Source organism: Diorhabda carinulata, chromosome Y (genome assembly GCF_026250575.1).
Source record: "Diorhabda carinulata isolate Delta chromosome Y, icDioCari1.1, whole genome shotgun sequence".
Classification (NCBI taxonomy): domain Eukaryota; kingdom Metazoa; phylum Arthropoda; class Insecta; order Coleoptera; family Chrysomelidae; genus Diorhabda; species Diorhabda carinulata.
This window is the reverse complement of record NC_079473.1, coordinates 2122745-2147677: the sequence shown is the minus strand read 5'-3', so window position 1 is coordinate 2147677 and position 24933 is coordinate 2122745. Positions and strand designations below refer to the sequence as shown.

The window sequence follows — 24933 nt, the reverse complement described above, 5'->3', positions numbered from 1 at the left end:
TATGCAAGAGGACAAAGTTGTTTGTAAATGTGGACCCAATGAATCAGAATTTGATGGTACTGTAGGTGTATGAATTGTCCAAGAAGTAGACATTTGATGGTATTGTTATTATTTATCCAAAATTTTTCTTTTTGTGCGTGCTGACATTTGCCGGCTGGCTTCAGATCTTAAATTTCGGACAAGTCTTGTACAGTACCATGGGATTCCGATTCTACATATACTTTTAAGTAAAAAATCTTTCAAAAAATAAAAATGTTCCTCACAAGTAATAAATGAGAAATCAATTTCTTGGTTAAGCAAATTTGTTGCTACATCTTGTAGGTTATTCTTTTCACAAATAATCGGTAGCTTATTCTCTAAAACTGTAATACCAATACCAACCGCAATAACAAACTGTTTAGAAGGATAAAACAATTTATTCTTAGAATTTGAGAATTCCTTACTGGAAATAAATTGATTACATGGCTCAGTGTCATCTGAGCTCAAGATGTAACTGCATCTATCGCAAACAAAGTTTGAAAATAATTTTTTAATTATAAAACCGCTGACATAAGCAACCGATAATGTCTGAAGAGAACCAATTTCTACAGCATTTGCAATGTCAACAGCAAATGCACTTGCAGCACTAGAGTAGCTGTAATTACTTAGTGAAGTGCCTGCAATTTCAATACTTGATTCGTTCATACTTTCAACGGATTCTGAAACACCAGCAGCAGGTTCTAACAAGGAACGTAAATTACTTAAAAGAGTTAATTCATCTTCCTCGCAATTTGTTTCCTTCAAACCCTGATTTGTGAGTCCATTAATAATTTGTGTTTTCAGAGACCCGATAAACTGTGTCACAGTAGGATTTTCATTAGAACTACAGCCTGCACGAATATTTCCAAAAAGGTTTTCAAGTCCATCCTGATTTATACATTTTGTTTTCAAAGTTTTGACCCCTTGCGTTTTTAGAAATTTCCACAGTTCAGTGGTGGCTCTCAAGGTATGTAGCCATCCTCGCTGTGATGGCGGTTTCCAATGATGGGCGTTAAATTCATCGTCTGGTTTTCTTATAAATTTATATTGATTTACTCTTCTGAATGCATCTTCCCAAAACGAAGTGTGGCCTGATTCTTCGGAAACGATGCATTTAAACGGCTTGCCATCAGGTGCAACTCTAGCTGAAGCATTTAGGCTGTCAAATAACTCATCCATTTCTTGAATAAAGGTTGCAGTAGCTAATGATCGTGGTGGCAAAATGTCTAAAACAATAAAAATAATTAATTAGTTATTAATAATTGTGAGGGAGCCACTTACTTTGTTGCACTAAATTATATAAATATACAGACACTGTTCGGCTCAAGGTTTGTGCAGCAACTTTAACTTTCATAGCTGTTTGGCCTACTGGATATAAATAAAAATCTTTTAACTTATGTAGACTGCGAAAGATCAGTGGATTTTTCTTGTCTTGCTCATAAGCAATTTTTATATCTGACCACCTGGCTTGCATTAATTGTTGTTGAGTAGCAACGGTTACAGTGGGAAGCAAAATATTATATTTCCGAAATAGGTTCCGAAAACATTTCAATAGATGTGGCACATCAAATATGGTAAATATTTTCAATTCATTGTGCACAAAGTAAGGATTATTAATGTCTGATCCCATGTCTTTTATAGCTTTCACGTTAGCAGTGCCCATGTCACAAATGGTGGCCACTATGGGAATGTGAGCCTTACTCGCAGCATCTAACACCTCTCTCAGTACACACTGCAATTTCTGTGCAGAAACGCCGTTGGCTGTAAAGTAATAGGCAAGAGGTTGTTTCCATGCTCGGCAAATTCCTTGGGCAAAGAAGACTAGGGCATATCTTGCCAACTGCCTGGTTCTCTTACCGCTTCCACAATCTTCCAGACCTTCGATACAGTCAGCCGATGGATTATATTTTATATGTTCCCTTATTGCCATCTCATCAAAGGCCAGCGTGCAAAAACGATCCTTTTCATCAAATCGTTGAAGGCAGTGCCCCAGATGAAGGAAAAGGCGTTCATTAATTCCCACATCGAAAGGAATGCTCTGCAGTAATGAAAAAAGTGTTCTTCTTGATGGAAGTACTAAGAGACGTTCTAATAAAGCATAGCATTTTGGGCTTCGTTTATAAATCGCTAAAGACATTATTTTGTCATCCAGTGTCCACCGTCTTCCATGTGACGAGCGCTTGGCACAACGAATCTGAGACATCATAAAGTTAGATATGGTAGATGGCATGCCTGCAAGGAAAAAAATTATTAGTTTAGAAGTAAATACAAATTATAATTACTTGTTGTTTACCTTTGAAACAATTATTCATTGCTATATTTTCTAAAGTTTTAATCCTTTTCCCTTTTTGTTTGCAAACTTTTTGTAATTTTCTTATGCGACCCTGCTTCCTCTTCACAATAACCATCAACTTTTGCTTTCTTGGTGTTATCTGTGTTGAACACAAGCCTTCAACGTCCTTAAAAAGAGTCCTTCTACATCTAACTGTACTTGAAATTGGTGTGACAGCCCGTTGGGATGGTGACTGCGAGGAATTTGTTTTCTCATGTTCAGTAACTTCACTGTTTGCATTACTTAATGATTTGGTATCCAAAAGAGTCTAAGAAATTGAATTTCAATTAACACCTAAGTTATGTTTTATTGCATAAAGCAAGATAAAAGCAAATCATCTAGAATAATATGTAAAATTCAGTACCTGTGGTTCTGGCTTTATTATAGATTGGGATATAATGTTTACTTTTTTATTTGCTATCTGGTCCAGTCCCTAAAATTATTATTTTCATTGTAAAATACAAACCTAATTAATATTAGAATACAACCTTCATAACATGGTCCTTCTGGACTTCCAGAATTGTGGGCACTCCGAATGTAATTCTGTTTATAATGTTGCAAAAAAGTGAAAAAACTACCGTGCTGATATTTCTAAGTGTACAATATGCAGGTACATTGGTTTGGTATTGTTTCAATTTATGTTTCTGGTTTTAAGTACCTAATCATTATTTTTTTAAAATACCTTATCATTGAATTTTCATCTTGTTTTAGTCTTTTCAGTTGATTTTTAATTGTAGTTATCCATGCAGGCGGGTTTTTTGTTTTTTTTTTTAATTATTATTTTATTGTTCATAGGAATTATTTCATCTATAAGTTTGCGACTTGCTATACTAAATTTCATATTCTCTTGTTGGTACCCCTGTTTAAAGTTTTGTTAATATGTTTAATATATTATTGGTACTTTCTTTAACTTTTTGTAACGATTTAGGATGTTTCTAATAGTTGATTTCTAATATTGATTATTTTCTCTTATGGAATCAATCATCTTATTTACTAATATAGCCTTAAAATAATGATGTTCCAACTACTACATACCAACAAACGTTACTCGTTACAATGGTTGGCATAACCATGCCAACTACTCAATTAAACAGATTAACCAAAAACACTAGTAAAATGCCTGCAAATAAAATAAACATCATACTGGATATACAACTTTCAAAGCCTTTCACTAACACTTCGAATAAGTCAGAAAATGGCACTCAGTCCTATTTTTGAACTAAAACAGATACATTCGAAACCAGTGTGTAATTCCAATATTCCCAAAAATTACTCATTAAGTAATATTTCTGAAGCAAAACCGACTCATACTGAAAAAAATGTCAATACATTTATCAAAAAAATTTATTAACAAAGGAACATGCTATGGTTGTACATACAACATAACTTTAGAGAAGATGGGCCGAAAATGTTCCGGATGTGTTAGAACTTTTCACTTCAGTTGTCATACGAAAAGCAATTCATGTAGATAATTTTCTGTGGTCAATATTCAGAGTAGATCAAAGATCTCCTACCTACGTATGTTTTAATTTAAGTTTTATATATTAGTATTTAATATTTAGTTTTCTTTATTTAATATTAGGATAATAAAGTCTTAATACCTAGGCAAATCGTTCTAAAAAATTCATTTGTTCCTACCTACCTATTAAGATCTGTATCTATACCTTGTTTTTAAACTAGGAGGAGTAAATTGAATTTAAGTTGGCAATTCTGATGACTTGATTGGCTAGATGGCAGCCAGTTTCATACGATACTTTTTACAATTTACACATCTGTGACAAAATACTTGTCAATACCTAACCTAAAAATATTTTGTACTTGTTTACAGTAAACTTTGTTCATTCGTCATTTCTGGTTATTGTAGATTGCTTTGTATATCGTACGATAAAAGAATATCGAAGTACGGGAACAGTTGTTAGTCCAAAACATTCTGGAGGTCGTCCAGGTCTTGTTAAAATATTTGATGAAACTAGTAAAAATATCATTCAACGAATCATACATAGTTTCTTCTTTTAAAACGAGATCCCCACATTGATCAAAATTTTAAATGAAATTGAGAAAAATACGGATTTACAAAATATCTCTCGTTCATCATTATACAAACTTATGACAGAAATCAATTTCAAGTAAGTAATTTTGTCATGTTTTATATAAAGGACATCATTATTTTATCATTACCCATTTGTTTGTTGTAGCTTATGATTTTTTTAACCAACCTAAATAATCTATTTAGTCAAAAAATAATTATTTGTCATATAGGTACTAATATCTCCAATTAAAAAGTGTATCATATTCATACATTAATGTAGATAAAATTAATAAAACTAAAAATAAGTTTCAAATAAAGACAAGCCTATTAAGATGTTAACAAATAATCTAGCATAAGTATAGGAAATTTTAATGAACTTTCCCTTATACAATCTGCAGGCCATTATATTTAAATATACCTATGTTTATCAAATATAGAAATAAATGTAGGTAGTGTGTGGGTATCCCTTATTATTTTCTTTTATTTATTTAGTGTGTATTAAATATTCATGTAGTATGTATAAATTTTTAGATATTTGAAAAGGAGCCATAAAAGTGTTTTAATAGAACGTGATGATATTGTAAGGTGGAGACGACAATACTTAACATCTATCAAATGTTACAGGTCAGAAGGTAGACCAATTTATTATTTAGATGAAACCTGGCTAAATGAAGGTCACACAAAAGCAAAAGTTTGGATAGATACAAATATCAAAAATAAAACCCAAGCTATTAACGAAGGATTATCTACAGGTCTTAAAAGCCCATCAGGAAAAGGTAAACGTCTCATAATTCTTCATGCTGGATGTGAACAAGGATTTGTTAATGACGCATTACTCGTTTTCGAAAGTAAAAAAACTGGAGATTATCATGAGGATTAGAATGGAAATATCTGCAAAGTTGCTAGTAGTTTAAACATTGAAGAAATCTACCTTTGTTTCATCATTGGGCTGCGAATTTAAACGTTTTAATAACTTGATCATTCAAATCCACATCATGTAACTCGCATTTTTTATACCCCCGGAAACTTCTTCCACTTATTTTCTACTTCGCCATCACTATTGTTACGCTATGTTATTATCAATCTCTCATATTATAAATAAACGGTAATTACCACTTATTCACATAATTATTTAGCAGGTTATCACATTTATTATTTATAAATAAAAACATAACCTTTTGACTTTTCACTTAGACTCAGAACAGACTCTTAATCAGGGCTGTTCACTAAATCTAGTAACTTTTAATGGTGTGATTCAGGTTTTTCAAATTACTCCTCCTAGTTTAAAAACAAGGTATAGTTAATTCTAGAATACTAGGTAAGTATCTACCTAATTTCGAGAGGTGCCAATTACTATGAAGGCAGAGTGACGACGAATGTAAACGTAGTGCCAACGATTATGAAATCTAGACATTTCTTTTTATTACTTGAATTTTCAATACATAATAGATATAGAGATATATATGATATTGTCAACATAAAATCTGAACTGTGGGATATCTAACCCATTAACAGCTTATTCACATAAGCAATTTATAATATAGCTACGGAATAATGAAATTAGACAGGAACAATAGTGCCAACGACTATCGTCTTTACCCTGTTGTTAGACGTGGATCATTTGAACGATTTATCCGTGTCTGCGTAGCTTATTTATGTGTCAGCAATAGATATGAAACGTAAAACGAGGTGACACGCTCAATGTCATAACCTCACTTTGAACGACATTTTTATTGGGAAGACAATAGGGTCAGGTTGTTACGTGAGATATGATATATATGGTTGGTTTTTATTTCATTTTTTACCAATGGGATTAGTTCACACAGCAGTGAACATATATGTATTACTTTTCGATAAAATGTTTAAATTATAGTCGAGTGACGCTAGCAGATATTTAATTATTATTTCAATTATTTTATTGATTGGCTTAAAATTTGAGTGTGAGTTTATAAATTTGAATAAAAAAGATAATGGGAGTTTTTTTTTTTAATTTCTATATTTACTTATTACTCTGGGCATTTTGCAGGAGAAAGTAGCTTCTATGAAACTCATTGTTAATGAACGCTTTAAATTTAAAGAATTATTTATCCATTCACAGAGATACAGAACATGGTCAAAAAATGGGATTCAGATGGAAAAAACTAGAAATAACAAGAAAGTTTTTATAGAGAAGTACATCAAGCAAAATCAATTGAATATTTAAGATAATACCAGAGTTACCAGACGTCCCGCCTTAGGGGGGACAGTCCCGCTTTTTGTTGATCGGTCCCGCATTTTATTAATTAATTCAAAGTCCCGCTTTTACACGTACTCAGATAAAGTTTTTTTGTTTAGCATTATTGGTAACGCTTTTTAGTATTCCGGGCTTTTTTTAAGCATCGTAGGTTAAACGAATGATCGTTGTTTGTTCGGATCGAATACTTTCTTCGCCTTTCAGTCTGACAAGATGTCTGGTTGTGTTTTATCTCTTTTTATTCCACCTTAATAAAAAGAGATAAAAGGCAATAGCTGATTAATCGGGTTAATCGGCTGGCTCTCTGTTTCCGTCGTAAAAGCCCAAGATTATTTATTTTATTATACATTATCAGATAGTCTGAGTTTATTTTGGCGTCCAGCTATATAAATAATAATAAAATGGCCACATAATCGGATTCTTCCGTTTCCTCTGACGAAATAGATTGGTTAGAAAAAAATTTTGGAGTTTATGAAGATATAGTGGATTGTTTAAGTGAAACTACAGATGAAAAGCCGCCATCACCCGTGCTGTGTGTGGACACGGAAAATGACAATAATAATCACATTGCTGAGAATTAATTGGTAAGGTTCTAATTATTTTAAACGTAACTAAATTTTCAACTGCAAATAATGTAATAACTAATAAGGCTTCTATCCTGTCTATCTTGTAGCAGTCTACGAATTCTACGATAAAATTATTGTGCTTTATATCATATGGTATTTTTTTAGACAAATGAAGCAGAATCCCCTCCAAAAATGAACGCTTTGCTGAAGATGAAAATAGTTTCTACTCGTCCCCATCAGAAAAATCTAAGGATATTTCTTACGGCATAGTTACAAATTTAGAGAAACAATTGCAGGCGTAACTGCCTATTGTGCTGATAATGCGTTAGTGAATTTTGGCAAAAACCAAAGTGTTTTTATAGAAATTAAGAAATTGAACAACAGCATTAATACCCATTAGTTGTGTATGCCATATAGTCCACAATTCTGGTAAAAACGGCCAGAAAGCCTTAAGGTATGGTACCATTCGTTAATTTATATTAAATTTTGAATTTTTTTAAGTTTAAAGAAAATCTAAAGTCTAATTAAAATTCATTTTAGATACAATATTGAACTGATTGTGAATAAATGCTACAATGAATTTTCAAGCAGCACGAAAAAAACTGAGTGAAGCGAATTGTTAAAACTGTGCCAACCAGATGGCAGAAAGCAGCAGAAAGGCTTTTAAAGATGTTTCAACCAGTAAAATCTTGATTTTTTCAATGGAGTCCCTACCAGCCATTTTACAAAATTTTTTTTCAAGATGAATTTGCCGAGGCATATTTGGGTAAACAATGCTACTTTAATTAACATAAAAAACCATTGCATTTTAGGATTCTTAGTAAATGTTGGTTCCACATTGCAAACCACCATTCAAAAATTACAATTAGATAAAGCTTTAATACTAGAACTTCATGAAACAATGATCTTTTTACGAAGAAGTCTACAAACTAAACTCTATCAAGAATTTTATGAAGCCATGGAGCATATAATGCTAAAATCTGAGAATAGAGATAAAATTGTACAGTTCAAGAGACAGGCAAATGCTTTCTTTGAAAGGACAATATCTTACTTGGAAAAATGGTAATATTTACATTTGTGGTGCATTGGTGCATATGTACCATAAGTATGTATATTACCTATCTACTACTATGACGTTTTGTTTTCTTAATTTTAGGTACCAATACAACAATAATAGATTTGAAAATCTATTTTGCATGATTTTAAAGAAATCACAAATCTTGTTTGTAGAAAAATTTATTAAAATATCTTCAGATTTTAAAATAGATGAAGACATGCTCTTTGAAGAGTTTATGAGACTGAAATATTTTATTGAAAATAATTTAAATGAAGAGGAAGTCAAAGATGGATGGCATTTTTTAAAAACAATTTCCCGGCAAAAATTTTTGAAAAAATTCCACATTCAAATGCGTTTCCTGAAAGAATTTTTAGTCTAATAGATGCCGCTTGGAGAAAGGAAAGAAATAAATTAGAAAGATATTAAGACTATTAGGTCTCTTTAGTATCTTAAGTCTCCAATAATACAGCCATGTAATTCATTGAATTACTCATAATTGAGTATAAATTTTAACCAAATTTCGATGGTAGTAGTAGTACTTAGATATTACTCGATAAATATTAAGTAAGTATTAATTATTAACCCATTAGCGCCTAGCGGCACCATACGGTCCAAGCAACCACTTAGCTTTTCATCACCCTTATATCGCCTTGAGAACAATTTTTTGGAGAGGGGATTGTGAGTTATTCATAGCTGGCACTCGTATCCCTTCGTATACCTGAATGCATTTTACTTGGAATTAGTGGTAGTTCTGTAAGGTTGTGTTAACTCGAGTGATTTTCTGTTTAGTGTGAAAAATGGACATCCGATTAGTGTAAGTATTGGCATTGGTTAAAGAGAATCGGCCATTAGTCCAAAGATATGTCGTTGATGAGATGGCCAAAGAGAAAAATAAAATTGTTTTACGATTGCCACCTTACCATTGTGAATTCAACCCAATTGAACTCATATGGGCACAATTCAAGGGTGAGGTAGCAAGGGAAAACACAACATTTAAAATTAGTGATGTCCAAACTTTATTTACTAATGTTACCCAAACCAATTGGAGTAAGGCAATCCAACATGTCCGCTTTTTTCGAAATAAAATGTGGGACATTGATAATTTAATGGAAAAACAAGTGGAACCTCTAATAATAAATTTAAGAGCTGATTCGTCCTCGTCGGAATCAGATTCCGATTTAGATTAAAATAAAAATTCATTCGCCCTTATATCCCTCTCAACCACCTTTTTTGAAAACAAAGAATTTATTCAGGAAAGGACCTTGTGTTGTTTATAAAGATTATTATTATTATTATTATCATTATTATTATTATTATTATTATATTATTATTATTATTATTATTATTATTATTATTATTATTATTTTATATCGTTTTGTATAAATTTATAACCTTTGATACGTATTTGAATAAAACATATAGCATGACATTTATTTCTTAGATATTACTTTACAGTATTAGGTACCCTTATATTTTTATTTAATATACCATAAATTTGAAAAACCGTCTAGCTATTGAAGGTTAGGGAAAACAAAATTACAATTAAAATAATAATTATATATATTTATAGATACTTTTAAAAAAATCAAGGCAACGTGTGAAATATGTAGGTATAACATTTAGTAGTTAACTAAGTGAACGAAGATTTTAATGAATGAATGCTATGCAATTGATAACTAAAAGTATTATTTATACGATATGATATTAAAATAAAGTATTTAAAATTCAAATAAAAATGTTAGTTTGAAAAAAGCATTTAAAATTCAATTCAAATTTGCCACTAAATACCTTTTAATGTTGTGTATGGTGTGATTCAGGATTACAATTTCTCTCACGCCCTATGCACGTGATTACTCTCTGTAATGAGCGGCCATACTAAAGGCGTTTCGCAAGACAAAACGATTCAAAACATATTTTCTCTTTTTATAGTGGAATTTCATTGAAACAGGCATTAGACATTGCTTATGATGAGTCTGTTAGCTAAGTAGTTTCGGCAGTTTACATAGAACCTCCCGAATCCAATGTATTATCTGACGAAGATTCGGGAGATGAAGATTAAGTTGTTCTTTTTGACAATATTAGTAGGAGACAACAAAATGCTGCTGAAGAAATTTTTCTTGCGGATAATACAAGAATTGGAGGTACTGGGGAGAATTTTCCTGCAGCAGAAGCAACCGATTTTCAACAGCCCAGCACTAGCTCAAGTCCCGATTTTCCGGATAATATTACTCTGTATAGTGCAGGTGGAACTGTCTTAGTCTTTTAGAAAATATCATAAAATTTGATTTTTACATACATATCTTAAAAAATATAAGAAACTCAAGAGTTGGTAGCGACGTGAGATTTGATGGCTTACACAATTATATCCAACATGTTCCTGGAGGCAAAAGAAGAAGATGTGCCAGTACTAGTTGTTCGAGCTAAGGAAGAATAATGTGCAGTAAATGTAATGTGGGGCTATGTTAGTGTTTTAGAAATTTTCATGTAAAATAAATGAATAAATAACGAGTTGAACTTTTTTTAAAGAATTTTGAATTTAACATAAAAATTCACGGAAAGCGCCTAGCGGTCCCAAATGGGTACGGCCTTTTGTACAATTACTTCTAGAGAGACAATATTAATGTTGATATTTTTTAGTCCCAAAATTATGAATCCTAATATTTTTTGGAAAAAAAAAGAAAAACAAAAATTTTTTATTCTCGGTTTTAATGGGTTAACTTACCTATCACATAATCATAGTTTATATTGTATTAATTTATTTATTACATAGTACGTTACATTTTGAAATAGATTTTTGGTTCAAATTTGAAAAAATCAAAGCGACAGATCCAAAATGACGGACTATAATGATACCGTTTGTTTTAAAAGTTTATTGTTATTGTCACCTAAGAGATGCTTATTGACATAAATATATCATTTTTTAGAGTTTGTATAAATCCTCCAGTATGGATATCAGGAAATACAAAAAGGCCTCGCAATAGCCGTAGTCCTAGTACGCGTTTATCAATGTCTAGCCAGCAGTGTCCACAAGCGAAGTGAACATAGGGAACATAGCAAAAATAATGAGTCGGAACTTAATGTGTGTAAATTGGTGTTATTTCTAAGCCCAAAACCAAGTCGCGGCGTGCAATGCGCATTTATAACCGCTCTTTTTGAAAAATAGAAAAACCTCTATGAAAACGCAATGAAAAAACATTTACCATTTGGTTGGCATAAAGAGAAACAACGACAGGATATTGAGAAGAATCGTAAAATTCTGAGGTCGATTGTGTTGTGTGGTATTTGTAACATACCTTTAAGAGGAAAAAGTACACGAAAAGTACTGGTTTTAGATTAGAAAACATTAAAACAAAAAGGTAATAAAATAAAAATGTTAAAATTAGAACTGGTAATCCTGATAATTCTATGTGATTCAGGGCATGAGCAGGACCGCCACGACGTCATACAAGCCAGTGGTGGACTGATGTACTAACTACTACATATCTTATTATTATCATGGCGGCAAAGCGACGGAAGTGCGTATTTAATGATGATTCAAAATTAAAATATACATTTATTAAAGAAAGTGATAATTAATGACCGACCGAAAGTTCGGTTTCGTCAAAGAAATCTAGTTTCGTCCTTAGTTTCGATTTCGGTCACAAATTGGCTGAAACTTTCGGCTGCACAGAAACTCACTGGTCTTGAATTGTCGTGCTCCGTGTGTTTTATAAATAAATGATTAAGTATTTATGAGAAAACGCGTAGTTATAAATCGTGTGAATTATCTAGTCAGTCACCTCACCTTTTCCCTTTTACCGCGCGAGGTGCCTAGCCAATTTGGACAGATACGTAGTACTTGTATTTTTTTCTATTTAAAATACAGTTCATATTCATTTACTCAACTAAATAAATTTTCTCTTATTTAGATTGAAAGCAGTTTGCATAGGGGAGGCCGAGTAGCATATTCGTATCGTACGTAGCTTACTGCACATCGAATTCAACCGAATCAAACCGAAGCTACTTACATTATCGAACGAGCGTTACTGCACAGAAGTGTGCAATATCAGTCGTCCGTTAAGACAAGTATGATCCTCGCCTCTAGTTTAATTTTTGTGTTTTTCTTGGTGTTGTGTCTTTGTATTTTACGAAATATGAGTAATATTTATCCAGATAATTATGATTATTATCCATCAAATGACGATAATCATATTATAAGAACAGAAGAAATAATTGGATTAAAATTGATTCATTCTTTATCTTGATACTTGAAACTTTAATAAAATTACTAATTTCTGTTAATTTTGATACAAAATAATACATTTAAGCAAAACCATATTCATGGACATTTTTTTAAATGGAATGAAGGTTGCTCACCAGAATATTATTATTCAGAGAATTGATACTAGGTTGTGGATATATCAGCAAAAAGGTTTCTGTAGAACAGTAGATTAATTATTTTTATTTATATTGAAATTTAAAAAGTGAAATACTTTTGATGTACCTATTTAGGAGGTCTATAAACCTAGCAGTCCTATAGTAAAAAAAACCAATCGAGACTTAAAATTAGGTGCTTTTTAGTGGGTAAGTAGCGCCTCTAATTAAAAGTTAGATGCTCCTCTCGTTCTTGAGATTATCAAGAAAAACAAAGGAGCTGCAAAGTTTATGAAATTGTATATTATTTTTATCATTCTTACAGCTTTATATTATATTATTATATTAAACACTATATTAATGATTTTTCAATTTCAACCTTAAAATGGAAGTATAAAATATTATATAAAATATTATTTTATATAAAATATAAAAGTATGACAGTTTGTCAACGGATCGTTATTACTGTCCCAAAAAAATCCGATTTCGATAATTTTTGGAGGCGACATTCTAAAACTACCTACGGAGAGAGAGCAGGAGAAAATATGTTGGAGAAATTGGAGGAAAATCTCAGTAAAAAGACAGGGGTTTCTTTCAAGATTAGCCAAATCGTAGATCAGCGAGAAAATTTAGGAATGGTCAGAAATTTTATTTATGGACACCAGCAGCAGCTGTGATGTTTAAAATCATAAGATTGCGACATATTCCGTTGCTAGAGGTATACCATTGGGAAGCCTTATTGCTACTAGTCTAAGAGCCAGTGAAAAGCTACCTGTATGTATTTGACCAGACCTGGGCTTTTGTACATTGAGACCCCTATACCTACCATACATGAGATGGGGACTCACTAAGCCCAGAGTGGTGGACGCGGCGGGCGCTCAGGTAAGACAGGTAGTGATTTTTAGCAAATTTTAAATTCATTTGACCACGTCTGCCGTTTAGAAATTTAAAAATATATTATTATTATTATCGAAAAATAACAATGGCAGATCATTATCACGCGTTAAACATTATGGCAGACAGGTATGAAAGTACTAAAAAAAATAAAATTTTCAAAGTAGTTGACCAGATCTACCATTGATATATTTTGTTTAATAGGGTCTTAAAAACCTATATTCGCCACAGCAGACGTTTTCATTGAGTACACACTCCAGCAGATAACAAAACTTAGTCACTACACGGTCAGAGATGTATGCATAGACTGTCTATGTTTTACATCAATGATCAACTTTATCAATGTTTTTATAGTAATTAATATTGAATTTTGTTAATTGTGGAATAAAATTTATAAGTTTAATAATTAAAAAGTAAACCCATTTTGAATGAATCTCATACATTGAGGTTGATTACAGATAACAAATAATTATTTTAACATTTATATTGTTTTTTTCTATTCATTTAAAACAATAAAAATAGATTAAAAAAAGAAATCATGCATCACAAAATATATATATTTTTCTATTGATTTGAATCTTCATTCGTCGGAGTCACATATGACGTTGTCTAACTCGTCTTCATCATCCTTTGAATCGGATTCTGAAAAAATAAAACGTAAATAATAGAATAAAAATAATGGGTTCCTTGATTCAATATATTGGGTAAAGAATTAATTAGTATAAACTTACCAGGGATTTTGGTGATTAAGTCACTCACAGATGTAGGAAGTTGGTCTCCTTCGAACCATTTAAATACAAACTTATCATCTTGTTCCATCCAACCATACTCTAATGGATCCAACGCAGTAGGTTGCTTTTTGTAAGCATTTTTCCAAACAGATGAAATATAATTTGCTGTTAGAAATTGTTGGTAAAGCTCACTCTTACACGGTGGTATTGAGCTTGCATCAAAATTCTGAATTTTCTTGCTAAAATTTTCATTAACATCCGAAGCTTTATAATTGCTGATGAAAAGTTGGTACCTTCCATCATCAACGTCAACTGATTTTTTCGTATTGTAGAGCTGGCAGGTAAACTTCTGAATACTGTTAAACACCTCGTTTAACTGATCCTCAGTCAAATTTTCTTCACCAAGAGTAGCAAATGCTTGTTGGAATTCTACATTTTTTTTCAGCAAAGTGAAAGGTCTTTTCTTTCCTTTATTAAAGAAAGCCGGATTAAAATCACACCCAGTGAACGCATGGAAGCCGATTAAGCTTTTGGCTAACAATTCACCAAGCTCGTTATAAATTTTTGTGACGTCAATATATCTTTCGTTATTTCCTGTTCCATTGAGCATCCAAATATTAGAATTAGAATTTTGTAATTGTTTCATATTCCCAATCATTATAATTAAAATATCGGTATCAGAAGATCTAATAACAATATTCGACTGGTCAGTGATATTGCAAGCATGATAAATAATCTTGGTGTCAGCTTCTTCATGTAAAGGACAACATAAATTTTCAACAACACTTGATTGAATTTTGTCATCAATAACTTTATATGATTGACAATTTCGAAAATTTAAAAAAATTTGTCGGTTACCCAAAAATGATTTCATTTCCTCAGTACACCAATGATTTGTAAAAAAATCTACCAAAGCTTCCTTAAATTTAGTATTCTTCAATTCTTTTGCAAAATCTGATGGTCGCACCTGTTCAGGCCCTGATATTGTGTAATCAATCAACGATGTTTCATGACGTAAACACCTTTCATTATCTTTTATTGATGGAAACAAATATTGATCAAAGATTACATCAATTCTCCGAGTGGAATATTTTGATACCATTTGTAAAAATTTCTTAGAAATACTTCCGAATGTTTTGGGAACTTCTTTCATAGAATGCAGAAAGAAAAATCCATCAATTAAGAATACATCTGTATTAGGTGGTGGTTCCTGATCAGTATTGGGTTCAAGGCACTTTGTTAGTACAGATTTATCAGTTTTACAGAAACCACCGTCTAGGTGACATAAAGCGAGAGGTACAGGAGATATTGGATACGCTAAAATTTTGAGAACATCAATTTGGTGATCTATCGAAATTCCCAACAAACGTCCGAATAAATCTCGCTGTAACTTGATCTCTTGCTGTTTACCTCCAATTTTAACAGATTTTTTCTTTACAAGTAGACTTGAAAAATCGTGTAGTGGTGTTTTCTTGATGGCTTTCTCAAATCTTTTCAGATCAGATGCACATTCAGATATAAAACATGTTCGTAGCTCTTCACCAATATTTTGGATATTTAAGAGAAATTCTTCCACTTGAGTTGATGCAGCTTTCCCGGAACTTATGTTAAATAATTGATCAGGCGGTAAATATGAGCTGAAGGGATTGATGAAATGAATTGATAAAGTTTTTGAGTTGTTGAACACTTTTCTTAATATTATGTGGTTGCAACTCTACTGAAATATCTTGTTTTCTAGTTATTCCTAAACACCAGTAAGCGTTCTCGCAGCATCTGCATTAATAGTCTGCTCTAATGTAAGATCAATAGGCTGTCTTGAAAACGGCTTACTGGTACGCTTGATTCCAAAAAATCCATTTTGAAAGTCCTGTTCTAAGCCTGGATGAGTAATAGGAACTTTAATTAAATTGTAATGGTATTGGACCGTCCATTTTGCATAATTTTGATGATTACATACAAAAAATAAATTTGTAATTTTCGGTAAAGTATTAAGATACAATTGATAGTCACCAGCACGAAGGCTCCTGCTCAGTTGTAAATAATGATGAACGAGTTTGATATAAATCATATAAAATTGAGCTGTTTTACCATATTCACATTTAATGTTTGTTGCTCGTAAATAGCATAATCATTACAAATCTCTTTCAAGCTTTCATTGTGAATGAAAAATGAATGTGTCTGACAACTCTGTAATCGTTCAATCTCTTCAATGATATTTTCGGAAATTTGAATATTTTTATGTGTTAGAAAAGATCTAAAATGCATTATTTGTAATCCTAAAGCGATCATTGGATGTAATCTTTTACAGCGATTAAAATGTTTGCCTTCAATGAAACTTGAAACAGATCCACTAGCAAGCATTTCGCTTTCAACCATGATGGTTGATAAACCGCAATCATTTATAACTTTTCCAATTGCCTTGAAATACGACATCATTATATGAAACGCACCCAAATGTATAAATAATTTTTTGAAAGTATTACTTTCTGTCGCTTGAATTTGGAGTGCAATCTTTGCAATAGCTAAATCATAAGTCACTTGCATGTATTCTTGATTTAACTTTTGCAAGGCTGACATGCATTGTTGCATAGTTGCCAAAACGACTGTATTGTTTGTTGGTGAGTGATTAATCGGAGTCAAATACGAAATTAATTGTCGTGGAGTGTCATCTGTCATTATCCTACTGTTAAAACCAGTCCACATAGGGGTATTTAACAATCCCAAAGCATGAAGAAAGGAGAAACCGGACCAGTGAAAGCCAAGTCACGATTATCGGCTGGCAAGGTTTTGGCTACCGTTTTTTTTTGACCAGTGTGGCCTGCTGCACCTTGATTTTTTGCATGAGCGCAGAACAATTAATGCGGCGTACTACTGCAAAATTTTGACTGAGGTCAGACTTGCATATCGCCGCAAAAGACGACACCTTCCAATGAGAAAAGTGATTCTCCTCCATGACAATGCTCGCCCCCATACGGCAGCCCTGACAGTACAAAAATTGGAGCAACTGGGTTGGGAGACACTGGAACACCCTCCATACAGTCCAGACCTGTCTCCCTGCGACTTCCATGTCTTTTACCTGGAAGGAATTAAAAAATTACCTATACGCTGGGAAAAATGTGTTTCTAAATCAGGAGATTATGTGGAAAAATAAACTATGATTGTTTGTGCGTTTAAAATCAAAATAAATATTTTAAAAAATAAGTCTTGTTTATATTTGATTCACCCTCGTAATTATAGCGATTAATTAGATCAATAAAAATAATAGAATAATAAAAAAATATATTTCGGTTCATAAAAATAAAATATTGAACTTCATTAGCAACTAATATAATAGTTATAGTCATATAAAAGTATCAATTTTGAATGAATTTTGCTTTCTAAGAAATTCAAACATGACTTACCTTTGGTATTCCAAAGAGACTTGCTTGTTTTATATTTTGAGATGAACGAATTCCACGATCTTTTAAAGAACCACTTATACATCCAGAAATACAAGTTTTCATCATGATTTTTTGTATTCTTTTTTTACTATTTTTTTAATATTTTTAAACGTTGTTTAATTCTTTTCACCATCTACATAATATTCTGTTAGTTTATAGAATCTGAAGCTAGTTTCAGATATAGTAAGTGTTTAACTTCAGATCTCAATCCCATAGTACAATCAGCGCCACGTATTATCCTTACAGAATTCAGACCATATTTTAAACGTACCGTCCATAAGAGATGTTACTCCTTCTCTACACTCCATACATGGATACTTTATTATTGTCAGTCTTTTTCCGATGTTGCCCGATTTCACTCAAGAAGTCGGAAAGGGGTAAATATATATTGTAGGTTGTTTACTCGTCCTGATATTCGCTTTCAATTATTACTGCTACTTGTAGTGGTTTAGAGTTTATGTTTTGTGTCGTGCTAATATAAGTAATCATTTGTTAAAAAAAAAAGTTTTAGGATACTTTAATAATATCTTAATGAAATATTGTCGCTGAAAAAAGTCGAAAAACAAGGTGTTGTTGTACATAGCCAGGGACGAGAAGTTTTACATAAAGTTGGTAACTTTAAGAAAAAAGAAGCAGAGGAAGGAATCACCGTTCCTCCAAAAAGTTATAGGTAAACACCTTGATTTTTTAAATAAGCAGGCCTTTTGCATAGTGTAATTAAAGGTGAGTCTGAATCCCTAAAATATATTACCTTTTTACTAACTTTCTAAAAAAAACAGGGCCAACTTAAGTACCCTTTTAAAACTGGTTTTAGTATATTTTGCGCTTTTTAATAGCAAATTTAAATTTATCAAAAGGTGTTTCAAGTTTTATATTAGCAAATTTTACACTTTACATAACATTTGTTAAAAAATATAAAATAATATTCCAGAGAAAGGCCCTAGCTGCTACAGGTGTGTCCCAATCTACTTATCAAAAAATTAGTGAGAAAGCTCAAATAATTGAATAGAGTGGGCCAAGTACGTCATTTAAATCGCTGAAGAAGACTCCTGAGGCTAAGGAAAGAAAACTTGATCTTATTTCTCATGATAAAGTTAAGACAATTTGAAAAATTATCTATGACTTTTATTTGCTAGAGAAAAAACTTCCTACATTAAAATGTAAGAAATATTGATATTATTGATAATGTAATAAATAATAAACACCTAAAATTTGTAATTTTAGGTATTTTGACAAAAATTAATGACTGCCAAATATTATCAGAGCAAATATCAAGCTAACGAAACCTGAATTTCTTAAAATATTTAAAGGTAATAAATTTCGGTTAACTTAACTTAACCCTATAGAAAAAGTTTGGACGTTAGTAGAAAAACTGGGTAGCGGCGCACCACACAACATTTAGGTTGGCAGATGCAGAGGCACTTGCTAGGCAAAAATTTTCGGTTGTGACGGAACAGAAATTTGTATTTGTAGACATACAAAAAAATATAAGGATGAACTTATACAAAAAGAGAATATATTTGATGACGCCCTAGATAATTTTAAATTTACGGTGAATACGGGGTCCTCGGAAGAAAGTGAAGGCAGCCACAATTTGTCAGAGAATGATGATGATCTAGATTGTTTTTCTATTTCCTCTAGTTCTAATGATGTGTAAATTTTTTGTAATAAATAATTAATTTAATATAATGAAAAAGTTATTATTTTTTTATTCTATTATAGCTAGATCTCTTCATTTTTATTTTTTGAGAAATGAGTTTAAAATTTATAAACGCTTTATAAGACCATTTTATTAGAGCAATATGCTAAAAAGAGAAAAAAATTATTTTCTCATTTTACCCATTGCTCCTATGGGCAAAATGAGAAAATATCAATTGATAAAAAATATAGTCTGTATATCAAAATTTGACGTTAAACTCAGAATATTTTTTTAGAAATGTAGTAAATATTACTTTGCGAGTTGTAGTTTGCTAATTCGATTATCCGCTTTTGTCATAATCTTGAACCATATTCAAGCGATCTACCAATTTTAGTGGACTTGGGTGTTATAAATAAATTAATAAATAAAGTTGACATTGATTAAGTATACTGTTAATAATCAACTGTTTGAATTTTTATATAAATTTGATACGCTACTGCTCTGGCTGTTCAGAGTTAATGAGATGGATATACGTGTTAAAGTGAGATCGACAGTAACTGAGTAGTGAGTGACGCTATAATTGCGCTGTGTTTTTCTTATTTGATTTGTACAGTCTTAATATTTTTACATATTGTAATAATAAATCTAATACTATGGATTTAATAATTTTACCAAAAAGCGTCAATTTTACTTAATATATTTCTGTTTACTAAGTAAGACAATAATAGTAACTAACATAATTTAATTCAAGCCACTCAGATTGTTAATATTGATAAACAATATAGTTCTGTGGTCAAACCTGAAAAATGTGTTTCATATACAAAAAAGAAGAAGAGAGCGGGAAGCAGAGTTGATAGACTGAAGGTGGTGTCGAAAGCATGGTCGACAGAGTGAATTAAGTTTTTAGTTATTATTATAAAGAATTATTGTAGTCATTTTGTTCCAATAAATAATTTTATTTAACACACTCTATACAACGCACATTTAAACCTAACATTGGTTATGGGCCCAGAGGGAGTGTGTTATTAAAAGTGGAAAATTAAAAGAAGGTTACTATAATAAAAAGGAAAAAATGGCGAGTATGGAAAACAAACATGGAATCATTCCATTTAATGGAGATAACTTTGATAATTGGAAATTTCGGTTAAACTCCGTATTAAAAGCAATGGATTTAAGTGATATCCTAAAAGAAGTACCACAAAGAAATAGGAATGATGATTGGAAAAAGAAAAATAACAAAGCCTGTATGGTGATTATACAAAGTGTAGCAGATACTCACCTAGAATATGCGAAAGAAACAGAGATAGCATATGAGATGATACAAAAATTAGAGTCAATTTTTAGTAAAAAAGGTACATGTTCCAAATTTTATTTACTAAAAGAACTAATTGTCCTGAAATATGAGTATGGGAAGAATATGCAAGATCATTTCTCAAAATGTGACAGAGTTTTTAGAGAACTCAAAAATTTAGGAAGCTCTTTTGAAGAATCTGATATGTCATGTTTCTTATTATTGTCAATGCCACAAGAATTTGAAAATGTAGTTACAGCATTACGAACCATGTCGGATGATGATCTCCAACTAGAATTTGTCAAACAAAGGCTTCTAGAGTTTTCAGTAAATAAAAAGTTTGATAAAAGTCTTAAAAATGTTGGCGAGGTGCCCTCTTCATTTAATGCAGCGCAAAAGGTACTGAAATGTTTTAAATGTGGTAAAATGGGGCACTCTGCAAGTATTTGTGGTATAAAATGTCATGTGTGTGGTAAAATGGGACATAAGGCGAAGCAGTGTTTTAGAAACAAGAATAATAAACAGAGTCAAGACATCAATAGAGATAGTTATTCCAAAACAGAGGTCGACAATGAACTTGAAGATGATTCTATAGCTTTTTGTGCAATCTCAGATTTTCAGACAATCAAGACAGAATGGTATGCAGATTCAGGAGCAACACACCATTATGTTAATAGAGAAGATCTGTTGGTGAATATGCATAGATTCACAGAACCTAAAATAATACAGCTGGCAGAAGAAGGTAAGTTCATGGAAGCTACTTGTATCGGAGACATTGAAGCAGTAAGTAAAGTAGAAAATAAAAATGTGCCGATAACAATAAAAAATGTACTATGTGTGCCAAATTTAAGAGTGAATTTATTATCAATCTCTTCAATAGCAAAAGCCGATTTTGAAATTGTTTGTGTCGATGGTAAAATCATTATAAAGAAAGGAAAAACTGTGTTTGTTAAAGGCGCAAGATGTAACAATTTATATAAAATAATTTTTATGCATAACAATAATGAATTTGCAAACTTGGCAGCCAACAATAAAGATAAGCAACTTTGGCATATCAGGTATGGTCATTTAAATTACAATTCACTTTTAAAAATTAAAAACTTGAATTTAGTGGATGGGATGCAGTTTGAAAATTCAGAAGTGGAGACCATATGCGATGTGTGTGTAAGATGTAAACAAAAATGCTTTCCGTACTACTCAAAGATATCTAGATCAAGTAGAGTACTACAGCTTGTACACACGGATGTTTGTGGTCCAATTAAACCAGTTTCTCGAAATGATAATTTATATTTTGTAACTTTTGTTGATGACTATTCCAGGTTTGTAATGGTTTATATTATCAAAAATAAAGATGAGGTATTTAGATGTCTAAAAGATTATGAAGCAAAAGTAGCATCTTTGTTTTGCACAAGAAGGATATCTAAAATTAGATGTGATAATGGTGGAGAATATCGTTCTAAAAATATTCAAAATTTTTGTTCTGAAAAGGGAATACAAATATCTTACACTCCTCCTTATACTCCTCAGCTTAATGGAGTTGCTGAAAGAATGAATCAGACCCTGATGGACAAGGCGAGATCTATGATAATCCGAGCAAACATGGACAAAATATTTTGGGAAGATGCTATCCTTGCAGCCGCCTATATTACAAATAGAACTCAATCATGCTTAGTTAAAAATAAAACACCGTTTGAATTATTTTACAATAAAAAACCCAATGTCGCTAATATGAGGTGTTTGGTTGTATTGCATATACATACAAGAATTCCTGATTCATTAAGAAATAAGCTGGATGAAAAAGGTCAAAAATGCAGATTCATAGGATACACAGAAAATGGATACAAACTTTGGAATAAAGAAGAAAATAGAGTAATACATTCCAGAAATGTTTTGTTCAATGAAAGCTGTTTCTCTTTAGAAGAAAACAAAAATTGTAATATTCAAGCTGAAAATGAAGAATTTGAAGATGAATATAGTAAAGAAAAAGAAGTAAAAAATCTTAGTTTAAATGAGAGAATTCAAGAATCAAGAGAAAATATTCTTGAAAATGTTGAAAATAGTACAGAAGAAGAAAGGCCTAAAAGACAAGTGAAGTTACCATTAAGATTCAATGACTTTGAATAAGATGTAAGTTGTTTAGCATTAATTTCCGAAATATCAGATGTCCCGAAATCATACACAGAAGCGAAGAAAACTTCAAATTGGCCAAGCTGGGAGAAAGCTATTGAAGATGAACTAAACGCATTAAACTATAATGACACATGGAAGTTGGTTGAAAGACCAGAAAATGAGGATATAATAAGCAACAGATGGGTGTTCAGAATTAAGGATGACGGTGCAGGTAATTTTAGTTATAAAGCGAGATTAGTAGCAAGAGGATTTGAACAAAATAATTTCAATGAGTTTGGACAGATACATGCGCCAGTAGCAAGGCTTTCCACTTTAAAAATCCTAATTTGTATTTGTAATAACTATGATTTACTTTTGGAACAATTGGATGTGAAAAACGCTTTCTTACATAGTAAAGTTAAAGAGAAAATATTCATGGAATTACCTGAAGGTCTTAAAGTAACAGTTGCTGATAAAAATAAGGTTTGTATGCTAAATCGGGCAATATATGGACTAAAACAAGCACCCAAAGCTTGGAATGAAACCTTCAATGATTTAATGGTAAACTTGAATTTTAAAAGATCAAAATCTGACTACTGCTTATATAGTTTCCTTGATCAAAGCATAAGATGCTAGTTACTTCTGTATGTTGATGACATTTTGATTGCGTGCAATGATTCTACTTTTCTCAATCAACTTAAGTTAAAGCTATGTCAAACGTTCAAAATAAAAAAAAGTATTAATGATGAATTTGATTTCTTAGGTATTAAAATACAGAGGAATCAGAAAAGTGGAGTCATGACTTTAGATCAGATTTCTGCTATCAACACCTTGGTAAAAAAATTCAATGTAGAAAATTGTAAGAAGGTCAAAACTCCTATCGAAAAAAATTTGAATTTAAAAAGATGTGAAGAAAGTCAAAAAACAAAATTACCTTATAAAGAACTTTTGGGGAGTTTGATGTATATAATGATGGGCACAAGGCCTGATATTTGTTTCAGTTAGCGTTAATTGTAAATTGTATTTTTACAAAGGTGATAGTAAATTAGTTGGATACTGTGATGCAGACTGGGCCAATGATATTTTAGATAGAAAATCTATAAGTGGTTATTGTTTTAAACTATTCAATAATATTATTTCTTGGTGCTCTAAGAAGCAACCATTTGTAACATTGTCAAGTACAGAGTCTGAATTTGTGGCAGTATGTGTTGCATCATGTCAACTACTTTACATTAAAAACTTGTTAGATTTAAATCTTACTTTAGATTTACCAGGTTGTTTATTTGAAGATAACCAAAGTGCCATTAAACTACTGCAAAATTTTGAAAACAACAAGAGGTGTAAGCACATAGATGTTAAGTTACATTTTGTATTAGATTTAATAAATGAAAATATTGTCAGGATTGAATACTTATGTACTACTGAGCAACTAGCGGATGTATTCACTAAAGCCTTAACAAATGAAAAGTTTACTAAATTTGTAAAAATGTTAAATTTGTTGTGATGAAAAAGTGTTATATGTTTTAAATTCATTTCTCACATTTTATAGGTTTGAGGGAGGGTGTTAATATTGATAAACAATATAGTTCTGTGGTCAAACCTGAAAAATGTGTTTCATATACAAAAAAGAAGAAGAGAGCGGGAAGCAGAGTTGATAGACTGAAGGTGGTGTCGAAAGCATGGTCGACAGGGTGAATTAAGTTTTTAGTTATTATTATAAAGAATTATTGTAGTCATTTTGTTCCAATAAATAATTTTATTTAGCACACTCTATACAACGCACATTTAAACCTAACAGGTTGCAGTCTCATGCAATGCAACTTCGTTCTCACTGAAGTGTGAGTAACATTGTTTTCAACCCTTTTAGCTTCTCTCAATTTTTTAATAACAGTTTCAGGATCTTTAATTGAAAGAAATTTTTTATAGTATTTATCATCTAAATGGCTAGTAATGATTTCTCTTACTGCTTGCTTCCTTTTAATAATAGCTTCTTCATCTAAATTACTAGGAGCCTTTACTGTAGAGTCAATCACATCTAATAAATCTTTAGTTTCCAATTCCGATTTAAGCTTATCCATCCAAATGTTGATGTCAGCATCTGGATTAAGAGTATACTTTCTCAGTACGGGAAAGTTAGCTTTTTTATTATTTGACTCTAAAGTAGTTCTTGAAGCAGTAATAGTATCATTAATAGCCTTAGTAACTTCTATATTAAAGTCTTGTGGACTTGATTGAGCACTT

The 24933-nt window shown here is 31.5% G+C and overlaps 1 protein-coding gene across 1 annotated transcript; it reads left to right on the top strand.

Annotated features, from left to right (window-relative positions):
- The first annotated feature begins 4352 nt into the window (after positions 1–4352).
- Positions 4353–5498, top strand: LOC130903016 (uncharacterized). Its single transcript, XM_057815289.1, has 2 exons — positions 4353–4476; positions 4911–5498. The coding sequence occupies exons 1-2, from the start codon at positions 4457–4459 to the stop codon at positions 5257–5259; spliced, it is 369 nt and encodes a 122-aa protein (XP_057671272.1). The 5' UTR covers positions 4353–4456; the 3' UTR covers positions 5260–5498.
- Positions 5499–24933: the final 19435 nt, after the last annotated feature.

Bases quoted from the DNA above. Each gene is read 5' to 3' on its own strand.
- LOC130903016 (XM_057815289.1), top strand. From the start codon at position 4,457: ATGACAGAAATCAATTTCAA. The intron at 4,477-4,910 runs GTAAGTAATTTT...ATAAATTTTTAG, and splicing joins ATGACAGAAATCAATTTCAA to ATATTTGAAAAGGAGCCATA.